The sequence below is a fragment of the Rhinoraja longicauda genome, chromosome 38, assembly GCF_053455715.1.
Source record: "Rhinoraja longicauda isolate Sanriku21f chromosome 38, sRhiLon1.1, whole genome shotgun sequence".
Classification (NCBI taxonomy): Eukaryota; Metazoa; Chordata; class Chondrichthyes; order Rajiformes; family Arhynchobatidae; genus Rhinoraja; species Rhinoraja longicauda.
In genome coordinates, this window is record NC_135990.1 from 15,377,141 (window position 1) to 15,390,407 (window position 13,267).

General features: G+C 42.5%; 1 protein-coding gene across 6 annotated transcripts in view; it reads left to right on the forward strand.

The window, feature by feature from the left end:
- herc1 (HECT and RLD domain containing E3 ubiquitin protein ligase family member 1) overlaps positions 1–13,267 on the forward strand; it is a 242,837-nt gene that overhangs the window by 86,222 nt on the left and 143,348 nt on the right. For 5 of the 6 annotated variants that reach the window (XM_078430008.1, XM_078430009.1, XM_078430012.1 and 2 more), the window contains exons 19-23: positions 535–708; positions 1,710–1,824; positions 8,408–8,528; positions 9,687–9,858; positions 11,796–12,117. In XM_078430008.1, coding sequence (XP_078286134.1) covers positions 535–708; positions 1,710–1,824; positions 8,408–8,528; positions 9,687–9,858; positions 11,796–12,117 — 904 coding nt within the window. The remainder of the gene's footprint in view (positions 1–534; positions 709–1,709; positions 1,825–8,407; positions 8,529–9,686; positions 9,859–11,795; positions 12,118–13,267) is intronic. The other variant, XM_078430011.1, reaches the window with a different exon arrangement.

A 13,267-nucleotide genomic window follows, 5' to 3' on the forward strand; every position in this document is an offset into this window, starting at 1 on the left:
CGGTGGAAGGGAAGAGACTCGACAAGCTGGTCAGGAAGGCCAGCTCTGTCCTGGGTTGCCCCCTCGACTCAGTGCAGGCGGTGGGAGAAAGGAGGATGATGGCAAAGTTAACATCGCTGCTGGATAACGACTCCAATCCCATGCAGGACACTGTCACTGCACTGAGTAGCTCCTTCAGTGACAGACTCCTTCACCCCAAGTGCGTGAAGAAGAGATATAGGAGGTCCTTCCTTCCTGCTGCTGTGAGACTGCACAACCAGCACTGCTCCCAGCAGACCAGTCAACAGTAACAGTTAAGGAATACAATTTAGCCTTGTCTTTACTTTTATTTTAATGAATGATCTCTTGCTATCCACTTTGCTGCTGTAACACTGTAAATTTCCCCGGTGTGGAACGAATAAAGGAATATATTAAATGGATTATGTACCATTTGTACACCTTATTTAATCTATAAGTTTTGGAAAGATTTAAAATGCAGATTTGAAAGTCTAGGTTATTGCACAACTGGTAAAATAAAGTAATTTGTTTGTGCAGATAAATGCATGAGCTCTCTGCTAGAAGTTGCACTGTCTGGAAATGAAGAACAGAAGCCTTTTGAATATAGCCTTGGAACAGAGAATGTCATGCTTGTTGATCTGGCTTTGGGCTCTAGCAAAGAGCCTGTCAATGCTCTGTGGCTCAAAATGCAGGACTATGCTGTCACCAAAGGTATGTGAACTGGTGTAAAACTTTAGCTACGTGTATTTGTCGAATTATATCCATATGCAATACGCAGAATTTGAGAAATAATAACCTGCTCAATGGCACTTTTCTCTTAACAAAATATTCTGCAATAGTTCACACAGAAGGGTGACCGAAAGCAAGATTTAAAACAAATTCCGGTATTTTAAATATGCAAAGAGATATAGGTAATTGAGGTGACAATGGCTTGAGTTGAAATTCTGTGAAAGGGGGGGCGAAGATAATTGAAGCTTCTATCCATGGGTTGAATTATCAGGAGTGTGATCTGAGGAACAGTAACTAGACAAAGAATTTGAAACTTTTTGAGTTTATAGAGATCAGGAACCCACTCTCATTTTTAATTCATTTTTTGTCAACAAGGGAACAAATAAATCAGGCGGGTATTAAAGTTTTTAATGAATTATTACAACTTGTGAGGTTGGCAAGAAAGATTGGGAGACCAGAAAGTTGTGCTCTGGGCAATTCTGTTGATAACGTAGTTCAGGGACTTGAAAGCAGTGATGCCGTGCTGAGATGATGGATGGATGGGTGTGGTGGTGATGGAACAGGAGATTTGAAGCTCTGTTTAAGATGAAAATGGTGGAAACTGTTGAATTACTATTCAACAGCAACTATTTGGACAATAAAACCCTTGCAGCAACATGGTCCTGGAGCTTTTACTGAGCAGGTTAGTTTGACGTGATTGTTCAGTTAAAGAAAATGCTGTCTCATCTAGGTTTTGGAGTTAGAAGCAAAATGTTTATTTATTGACGGGATAAGAGCATTCTGGGAACATCTGACATTGAAGTCATGATCTGACATCCATCAAACATCTGCATCTCGCTTGGTGTTAACATTAAACGAAAGACCTTCCATTCCGTGGTAGGAGCAGTAACACTTAAAGACAAAAGTACAGGTTTCCCATGCTAATCTGAAATTTGTGCCAGTTACTTACCAATAGATTTATTAATGTTAAATATATTTTCCAGATTGGGATAGTGCTGTACTTGGCAACGAGACCTTGTTGGATACTGCTTCACGATTTGTCCTTGCAGCTCTTTTGAAGCACACTAGTTTACTCAATCAAGTGTGTGGGGAGAGCAGGTAAATAAAAAAGATGTTTTCATTTGGTCCAAGACCAGATTTGGTGGGACTGTTCTTTTTTTGAGTGTAATTTCAAATTTAACAAGTTATTTGAGTCAACACATTGAGGGAAATGGTTTTGGATGACGTATTGCATTAAAAAAATCTTTAGTAAGTGCACACAGTGGAGACCAAGTACATTATTCACATCAAACTGGTTTAAAGAGTGGAGCAATTGGGACAGGAAGGTGAACAAGAAGCAAAGTGAAAGAGAAGGGGTTTACACATACACTCAAGGTCATAAGGAATAGTAGAATTAGGCCATTCGGCCCAGCAAGTCTACTCCGCCATTCAATCACGGCTGATCTATCTCTCCCTCCTAACCCCAGTCTCCTGCCTTCTCTCCATAACCTCTGACACCCGTACTAATCAAGAATCTATCTATCTCTACCTTAAAAATATCCACTGACTTGGTCTCCACAGCCTTCTGTGGCAAAGAATTCCACAGATTCACCACCATCTGACTAAAGACATTTCTCCTTATCTCCTTCCTAAAAGAATGTCCTTTAATTCTGAGGCTATGACCTTGAGTTCTAGACCCTAGTGGAAACATCCACTCTATTCAAACCTTTCACTATTCTGTATGTTTCAATGAGGTCCTCACTCAGATGAGTGTAACACCAGTGTCTCTTTGTCTCTGTCTCCCTCAGTGCCAGTCCTTCTCATCCTGCCTGCTTGCTTTTCTTTCTCACCCCATGCCCCCTGGCCCCCTGCCAGTTCTTCCCTTCTCTCTCTTTCTGCCAGCTGCCTGTGTCCCCATTCCGCTACCTTAGTCCCATTTCTCTGCCTGTCCCTGTCTCTCTGCCCACCCCTACCTCGTCCCCGTCTCAGCCCCACAAAGATGAAGGATAACTTGCTTCCATTGCAGTAAAGAACTATTTAGGGATGGTTTTATACAAAAGGTTTAGGCTTTGAGGTCTTGAATTAAGGTTTCTTCAGCTATAACCATCGCCTTCTATGTAACATTATCAGCAACAATAACAAAATAAACCGATTTAGAGAGTTCGTAAGTGATAGGAACAGAACTAAGCGATTTGGCCGATCAAGTCTACTCTTGCATTCAGAGAGATATAGATACATAGACAATAGGTGCAGGAGTAGGCCATTCGGTCCTTCGAGCCATTCAATGTGATCATAGCTGATCATCCACAATTAGTATGGCAGATGCAGTTTAATGTGGATAAGTGTGAGGTTATCCACTTTGGGGGTAAGAATAGGAAGGCAGAGTATTATCTGAATGGTGTCAAGTTAGGAAAAGGGGACGTACAACGAGATCTGGGTGTCCTAGTGCATCAGTCACTGAAAGGAAGCATGCAGATGCAGCAGGCAGTGAAGAAAGCCAATGGAATGTTGGCCTTCATAACAAGAGGAGTTGAGTATAGGAGCAAAGAGGTCCTTCTGTAGCTGTACAGGGCCCTAGTGAGACCGCTCCTGGAGTACTGTGAGCAGTTTTGGTCTCCAAATTTCAGGAAGGATATTCTTGCTATTGAGGGCTTGCAGCGTAGGTTTACTAAGTTAATTCCCGAAATGGCGGGACTGTCATATGTTGAAAGACTGGAGCGACTAGGCTTGTATACACTGGAATTTAGAAGGATGAGAGGGGATCTTATCGAAACGTATAAGATTATTAAGGGGTTGGACACATTAGAGGCAGGAAACATGTTCCCAATGTTGGGGGAGTCCAGAACAAGGGCCACAGTTTAAGAATAAGGGGTAGGCCATTTAGAACTGAGATGAGGAAAACTTTTTCAGTCAGAGTTGTGAATCTGTGGAATTCTCTGCCTCAGAAGGCAGTGGAGGCCAATTCTCTGAATGCATTCAAGAGAGAGCTAGATAGAGCTCTTAAGGATAGCGGAGTCAGGGGGTATGGGGAGAAGGCAGGAAATGGGGAATGAGTTAAAGAATGATCAGCCATGATCACATTGAATGGCGGTGCTGGCTCGAAGGGCCGAATGGCCATCTCCTGCACCTATTGTCTATAGTACCCCGTTCCTGCCTTTAGATTTAGAGATTTAGATTTAGAGATACAGCGCGGAAACAGGCCCTATCGGCCCACCAAGTCCGCGCCACCCAGCGATCCCCGCACATTAACACTATCCTACACACACTAGGGACAATTTAAAAAAAAACATTTTTACCCGGTCAATTAACCTACATACCTGTACGTCTTTGGAGACCTGTACGCCTTCTCCCCATACCCCTTGATTCCGCTAGCCCTAAGATCTCTATTTAACTCTCTTTTGAATGCATCCAATGAATTGCCCTCCACTGCCTTCTGAGGCAGAGAATTCCACCAATTCATAACTCTCTGTGTGAAAAGGTTTTTCCTCATTTCCATTCTAAACGGCCTTTCTCTTCACATACCTAAAGAAACTCCTTTATATTCTTGAAGGCCAACATGCCATTAGCTTTCTTTACTGCCTGCTGTACCTGCATGCTTACTTTCAGTGATTGATGTATAAGGACACCCAGGTCTCGTTGTACTTCCCCTTTTCCTAACCTGACACCATTCAGATAATAATCTGCCTTCCCGTTCTTGCCTCCAAAGTGGATAACCTCACATTTATTCACATTATACTGCATCTGCCATGCATCCGCCCACTCACCCAACCTGTCCAAGTCACTCTGCATCCTCATAGCATCAGTTCACACTGCCACCCAGCTTTGTGTTATCTGCAAATTTGCTAATGTTACTTTTAATTCCTTCATCTAAATCATTAATGTATATTGTAAATAGCTGCTGTCCCAGCACCGAGCTTTGCGGCACCCCACTAGTCACTGCCTGCTATTCTGAAATGGACCCGTTAATCCATGCTCTTTGTTTCCTGTCTGCCAACCAATTTTCTATCCATGTCAATACCCTACCCCAATACCATGTGCTCTAATTTTGTCCACTAATCTCCTGTGTGGGACCTTATCAAAGACTTTCTGAAAGTCCAGGTACACTACATCCACTGGCTCTCCCCTGTCCATTTTACTTGTTACATCCTCAAAAAATTCCAGAAGATTTGTCAAGCACGATTTCCCCTTCGTAAATCCATGCTGACTTGGACCGGTCCTGTTACTGCCATCCAAATGTGCCGCTATTACATCTTTGATAATCGACTCCAACATCTTCCCCATCACCGATGTCAGGCTAACTGGTCGATAATTCCCTGCATTCTCACTCCCTCCTTTTTCTGAAAAGTGGGATAACATTAGCTACCCTCCAATCCACAGGAACTGATCCAGAATCTAGAGAACATTGGAAAATGATCACCAATGTGTCCACAATTTCTAGAGCCACCTCTTTCAGTACCCTGAGATGCAGACCATCAGGCCCTGGGGATTTATCAGCTTTCAGTCCCATCAGTCTACCCAACACCATTTCCTTACTAATGTGAATTTCCTTCAGTTCCTCCGTTACCCTAGGTCCCCTGTACCCTAGTACATCTGGGAGATTATTTGTGTTTTCCTTAGTGAAGACAGAACCAAAGTACCTGTTCAACTCGTCTGCCATTTCCTTGTTCCCCATAATAAATTCACCTGTTTCTGTCTTCAAGGGACCCACATTTGTCTTAACTATTTTTTTTCTCTTCACATACCTAAAGAAGATTTTACTATCCTCCTTTATATTCTTGGCCACCTTACCTTCATACTTCATCTTTTCTCTCTGTATTGCCTTATTAGTTACCGTTGGTTGATCTTTAAAAGTTTCCCAATCCTCTGGCTTGCCGTTCATCTCCGCTATGTTATACGTCTTCTCTTACGCCTCTTACTCCCCTTAGAATCTTTCTTCTTTGAATGAATGAATTGATCCTGCATCTTCCGGATTATTCCCAGAAACACCTGCCATTGCTGTTCCACCGTCATCCCTGCCAGGCTCTCTTTCCAGTCAACTTTGGCCAGCTCCTCCCTCATGCCAACATAGTCTCCTTTGTTCAACTGCAATACTGACACTTTCGATTTTACCTTCTCCCTCTCAAATTGCAGATTAAAACTTATCATATTATGGTCACTGCCTCCTAATGGTTCCTTTACCTTGAGTTCCCTTTATCAAATCTGGTTCTTTACACAACACTAAATCTAGAATTGCCTTCTCTGTAGTGGGCTCCAGTACAAGCTGCTCTAAGAATCCATCTCAGAGGCACTCAACAAACTCCCTTTCTTGGGGTCCAGTACCAACCTGATTTTCCCAGTCTAACTGTTGAAATCTCCCATAACCACCGTAGCATTACCTTTGTTACATGCTAATTTTAACTCCTAATGCAACTTGCACCCTATCTCCAGGCTACTGTTTGGGGGCCTGTAGATAACTCCCATTAGGGTCTTTTAACCCATACAATTTCTCAGTTCTATCCACAATGACTCTACATCTTCTGATTCGATGTCACCCCTCGCAAGGGACTGAATTTCATTCCTTACAAACAGAACCACCTGTGCCCACCTGCCTGTCTTTTCGATAGGTCGTATACCCCTGAATATTCCGTTCCCAGCTCCGATCCTCTTGCAGCTATGTCTCTGTAATTCCCACAACATCATACTTACCAATTTCTAACTGAGCCTCAAGCTCATCCACTTTATTTCTTATACTTCGCATTCATATATAACACTGTTAATTCGGTATTCACCTCCCCTCTCACACCGGTTACTAGTTCACCTGACCTTACTCTCTTATCCCTTCTTGAACTTTCTGTCCCATTAATTCGGGTGCCTTTTGTAACTTTTCCTGTACTCTCTTTTCCTTTAACCCCATCCTTATACTCCCAATTTGTCAACCCCTCCCCCCTGCTATTTAATTTAAACCCACCTGTTTCAATCATGGTTGATCTATCTTTCCCTCTCAACCCCCATTCTCCTGCCTTCTCCCCATAACCCTGGACACCCGAACTATCTATCTCTGCCTTAAAAAATATCCATTGACTTGCCCTTCACAGTCCTCTGTGGCAATGAATTCCACTGATTCACCACACATTGACTAAAGAAATTCCTCCTCATCTTCCTAAAGGAACGTCCTTTAATTCTGAGGCTCTGACTAAGGAAATTCTTCCTCGTCTACTTCTTAAAGGAACGTCCTTTAATTCTGAGGCTCTGACTAAAGAAATTCTTCCTCATCTACTTCCTAAAGGAACGTCCTTTAATTCTGAGGCTATGATTTCTGGTCCTTGACTCCTCCACTAGTGGAAACATCCTCTCCACTTATTCCTGGGATCATGCTCATAAGCCTCCTCTGGACCCTCTTCAGAGCCAGCTCATCCTCAGATATGGGGCCCAAAATTGCTCACAATTCTCCAAATATGGCCTGACCAGTGCCTTATAGAGCCTCAGCATTACATCCCTATTTTTGTATTCTAACCCTCTTGGAATTAATGCTAGCATTGTGCTTGCCTTCCTTACTACCGATTCAACTTACAAATTAACTTTTTGGGAATCCTGCACCAGCACTCCCAAGTCTCTTTGCACCTACGATTTATGGATTCTCCATAGTCTACGCCTTTATTCCTACAACCAAAATACATGACTCCACACTTTGCTATGCTGTATTCCAACTGCCACTTTGCTGCCCACCCTCCCAACCTGTCCAAGTCCTTCTGCGGAGTCCCTGCTTTCCCTACACTACCTGCCCCACCACTTATCTTCACATCATCAGCAAACTTGGCCACAAAGCCTTCAATGCCCTCATCCAAATCATTAACATACAGCGTGAAGATTGGCGGCCGCAGCACCGACCCCCTGCGGAACTCCACTCGTCACTGAACCAGAAAAGGCCCTCTTTATTGCCACTCTTTGCTTTTTACCATCCAGCCAACCTGCCATCCATGCTACTATCTCCCTTTGATCCCATGGGCTTTCATCTTTAGCAGCCTCAGGGAGAGGGGAAATAAATAGAGAGAATAGACAATTAGAAAAGGGCTAGGATGTGCAGAAGGTTGACAATGTGGTTTTTGCCAGCGGATGCGGGCAGAATTCCCCAGTTGGGATAGAGAGAATGGGTATAACTATCGGGGATTGTGCTCGCTTTACTTTATAGTTATCAATGGCAAGGTCCTGCCAGATCTTTCATTTTGGATGATCCATTCAATTTTTTGAACAGCATTAAATAATGCCAAATATGTAAATGGCTTTATATTCTTGCCATCCAAGACTCCTACGATTTAATTTTCAGAGTGGCAGCTGTGTGCATGATGCTTTCTTTCATGCATCGTCCCACGCCTCTTATGTCAGGAGTCTTTACTAAAACAATTAGCTCATGGTAGCTCGGAATGGTTCCTGTTTACCAGCAGTTTTATCAGCAACTGACACATTCCAGATGTGCTGTTTCCTCATCAACCATGAGACTTTCCAGCTGGACTGAACATCGCCGGACTTATTTACATCAGCCTTGCAAATACCAATAGCACAATGGCGGATTAGGCTGAAAGACTGTATTGTGGCAAGATGTCCTCTGAGAATTTGTCAATCTTTGTTAATTTTTGTGAAATAAATTATCTTAGTCTTGTTCCAATAGAAATTTATGTTTAGCAACATTTTTAGTCACCTGATTTTTTTCAATCCTTTATCTTAGATACCAACCTAGTAAAGCACTTGCAGAAATATATCGTTGTGTCTACAAGGTCCGTAACAGATTACTAGCATGTAAAAACATGGAACTTATCCAGACACAGTCGCCTTCCAATGAAAGGAGGGTAAGTTCATGTAAAAAGATTTAAAATGCATCAGTATTTTGTTATTTGAACACCCTTCCAGGTAGCTTTGAGTGGAATAGAGATTGTACTTTGGACAGTGGAAGCTTGCACCACGTGAAGAAAGTATTTGATCTTTCTTGCTTATGACAGCTCATCACTACTGGAATCCAAAACTGATCCCACTGCTCTGCCATTACTCCAATGCCTTTGTTTTAATACATTTCATACCCCTTTTAAATGGTTTTGAATTATTTTTTTCCTTTTGATTCTTATTCCCTCTTCTCATTCATTTTCTGATTTTCTCAGTTACTGTCTCCTTATGAAACAAAACTTTTGCCTAGCCACCTAGCGACTAGACCTTCATAGCATGTTTTTACCATTTAATTTCATCTAAGCTTTCTGCTTCTCCAGATATTTGTAATATTCCTGCTTCCCCTTAAGCTTGACGTCATTCAACTGCCATCTATATACTAAAACTCTCGTTTGTTTGTTTGTTCCTGAACTACAGCGAAAATGGTGCACGGTAGCGCGACAATTTTAGGCCCACCTTACTCACCATCATCCCTTTGGTGCTAATGGAAGAAGTTTCATTGAAATCGGTGTTATATTTTTAAAGTTATTCACATTTTAAAGTTTAAATCTATCTCCTAGGGAAGGGGGTGGAGGGTGGAGGGAAGGAGGTAGGGGGAGGAGGGAGGATAAGGGGGTTGAGGGGGATGAAGTGGGGAGGGGGGAGGGAGGTTAGATGGGAGGGGGTGGAGAGGGTGCTGCACCGATGCAGGAGAGGTTTGGGCCCAACGGGTCCACTTGGTCTAGTATTCATTTAAGTACACCTTATCTGCTTTGTTTATAAAATATATCACCAATATCGTTTAAGCTAGTGGCATCTTTGTGCTTGAAAATTGTTACACGATGGAAAGCCATTGTTATGGGAAATTATCTATCTCTTGTGGTTGCAATGTTTCGGAAACTTTCCAGCATGCTTTCAACTCTGTCTCAAATTTTTACCATAGAAGAACAGCTTCCAGCTATGTCTATTCAAATAAATATTTGCATGATACAAAAATATTTATAATGAAAGTATTGTTGGGTTTGAAAATGGGCAATAGGAAAAGTATCACTTCAGTAAGTCAATACTTTTGTTCCTTCTCTTTCAAGTTGTCAGAGAATAAAGAGTCAACAGATGCTGACCTGCAGGAACAATCATTCACTCGCACCATTGATGAAGAAGCTGAAATGGAAGAGCAAGCAGATCGCGATCGTGAAGATGATCACCAGGGACAAGAGGAGGAAGAGGAAGAAAGGGAACAAGAGGTCATGACTGCCGGAAGTAAGAAAGCCCTCCCTGAAATTAATCCTTGAGCCTCATTTAAGCATTGCCATTGCTTACTTCAATGTATTATTGCTATGCTGTGACAATATGGTCGGCACCCTCTGGTTTATCCCTTGTATCTTCTTCTTCTTGCGTTTGAGGCAGCAGAGGTTATGAAGCTGCTTCTGCTATCTCTGTTTGTTGATGTTCGCCTGACTGAGGTCAGTTGACAGGGCTCACCACGGGGAGGTTGACAACATCCTTGTATGAGAGTGATTAATTAATTGTATTAAATAGTCTGGAATCGTATTGAAATAATTGATCAATCCAGCACTAGTCGTAGTAAAGGGCATTTCATCTTGCAAGCTGGATGGAAATAGCATGATAAAATGCTAACTATATGTTTATGGCACTGAATCATTTAATTCCCAACAGCCAAAGTCAAAGACTATCACCAAACAAAGCAAGGAGGAAGGTGTTTATTCACAAAATGCTGGAGTAACTCAGCAGGTCAGGCAGCATCTCGGGAGAGAAGGAATGGGTGACGTTTCGGGTCGAGACCCTTCTTCAAGGAGGAAGGTGGCCGTGAGCAAATCTCTCAGGTTTAGACCGGCAGATGTGCTTGATTAAACTTTAGGTGAACCCTATTGGAAATATCTGGTACTTGGAAAAACTTCCTCAAGCAAATATTCAAAGTTTGAATCTAATCAGTGTAGAGAATCTTTACTGGTCGTTACTGCAGAACTGGCACTGCTTGGTATGTGAAAGTAATTTTAATAAAATGATTATTTGTCTTATAAAGTTGTTTTTAATTGTTGAAATGGGTGGATTCTCCCTGTCGTGAGGCCTACTTTGTTTTTTTGGCTAGTATTCTTTAGATTTCAGACAGTATTTCAGTTTAAAGCTTCGCGTTTGGACTTTAGCAGAGAATGAATCTCCCTATTCAACCAAGGGTTCTGGCTCTGATATCTGCAGAGACCTGGTAGATGCAAGGTGACATTGGAATGGAACAACTCTTTGCAGGCTGCTCCCAGAAGAGGATCCACTATTACCCGCCACTATCATTTCACTCTTTTTCTTTTACTTGTGTATGGTTTAATTGTACTCATGTACACTGATTGACTGGACAACATGCAAAACAAAGTTTTTCCTGTGTATCTCAGTACCCGTGACTATAATAATAAACTAAACTTTGGGGAGAAAAACTAAATGTTCATGTTAATTGGCCCTTATCAACACCGTTTGTTGCAATACTGTGTGTGGGGTGGGGGGGGTGGGGGTGGGGTGGGGGTGGGGGGGGTGGGGGTGGGGTGGGGGTGGGGGGGGGGGGGGCTGGGAGGGGTGTATAGTTACCGTATCAAGGGATGTGGGCCGAAGGGCCTGTTTCGTTCTGCGCTCTAGGTTCTGTATAGAACCTTTTCATAATTTGGTTGTGGCCTGTAATTACAAATGTAATTTACTTCCTGTTATCCCATGTTAGATTTGTACATTGGGCAATAGATTTTCGTGATGTAGGCTGTCTCAATTACATTTCACTGATTAGCCTGAAAATTTAAGTTTCAAACAGTTTTTTTTTAAAGCAAGGGCTGTAGTTTCACCTCAAAATTAAAGTAATGTTACTCTCAAATAACAAATGATCACAGCAGTAATTTTAACACAAACATTTTGCCTAACTGGATGAGTAATGGTGGGTGTGATGTAAGAGCCAATGCTTATTATAAAAATCTTAACAACTTAAGCTTTTTAATATACATTCTATCCAATTATCTTCCCACAATACATTTAAATGGTTGCAGTTTGTGCCACAAATCAAAAGTAATTACCCATTATTGACCTTTTCCTCATTTATACTATTTTGAACGTGCCACCAGAAATTTCAGGTCATTTTGTTGCTCTGCTTCTGCTGGCTTTTAATGACTGTTGTGTTTGTTTGTGTTTTGTGTTGCATGTTACAGAAATCTTTCAATGTTTCCTATCAGCCCGTGAAGTTGCTCGCGGCCGTGACCGAGAGCGGTTGAGCAGCGCGCCTGGAAGCGGCACGGGACCCGCTGTGCGGATGGACGAGCCGCCATCCCAGCTGCGAGCGGAGCGGCGAGTCAGCACTGGGCTTGCAGAGGGACAGGACCACTACACGGCAGCGAGCAACTCTGTCATTCATCGCTGTGCGCTGCTAATTCTGGGAGTGGCCCCGGCCATACAAGAGTTGCAACAAAAGGACGAGGGGCTGAAAGGAAATGGAGTCTCCGGAGTTAATGACGGACTTGGTTTTATGACCAGGTGGGTAACTTGTTTTGTAAATGATGTAACCATAACTGTTTCATGAATGTCCGTCAGATAGGAGAAAATAAGTAATTGACGTATATTAGGCAGATATGTGCCAAACATGGCACATGGGACTAGCTCTGATAGACTGCTTGGTTGACATGCAAAATACAGTGTTGGAGGAACTTGTCGGTTCAGACAGTGTCTGTGGAGGCAATTGATGGGTGACTTTTAGGTCTGGACTCGTCTTCAGACTGCTTGGGCCAAAGGGCCTGCTTCTTTTAATTTATAACTCTGACTTATATTATGAACTACACTTGGAATTTTTCACAATGCACTCTAGAACAGCAACCTGTCTTAATCCCTCTACCACAGTATGTAGGTGTAATTGGAACTGTGGTTATGCAGTTGGAGCTTTTACAGGAAACGACAACAGTAAGCCCACTTTGTGAAGACAAGGCTCTTCACTTATGATTGCACTAAAAAGCCTAATACTCTTTTTTTTGGGAAAACTTTTTAATATCATACAGTGACGTTCTTTTGTTCAGTCAGAAAGGTTTACTGGGTGAGCATATTATCTAGCGTAACCATGTATGATAAATGAAAATGGTGATCATCCCACCCCTCACTATCACGCTTTCCTGTCATTTTAGAATGTATCCAAAACACTCATTTTCGTACTTCTTATCGGTACAGTTTTTTATATCTTAAAACTAAATAACAGTGAGAATTGCGATCTTCCCCCCAGCAAACTTCTAACTAACGTTCAACCACTTAAGAACAAACCTGAAGAGCTTAGAGCAAGGCTGCTGTTTCAAAGACAGTTCAAGGCCCGCCACGCTCTTGGTTTCATTGCTCACCCATGCCTCACCAAACCCTCCAATACAACCTGAGTCTACCCTCATTTATCGTATGGATCGCTCAGAATTCTCAGGCAGGTGGAAAAGCGGAGCCGTGTTCTTTATGAATAAGTTAGATGGAGCTCTAGGGGCTAGCGGAATCAAGGGATACGGGGAGAAGGCAGGCACAGCTTACTGATTGTGGATAATCAGCCATGATCACAATGAATGGCGGTGCTGGCTCGAAGGGCTGAATGACCTCCTCCTGCACCTATTTTCTATGTTTCTATGTAACACTGTGGTGCACTGATGTGACAGTCTCGGCT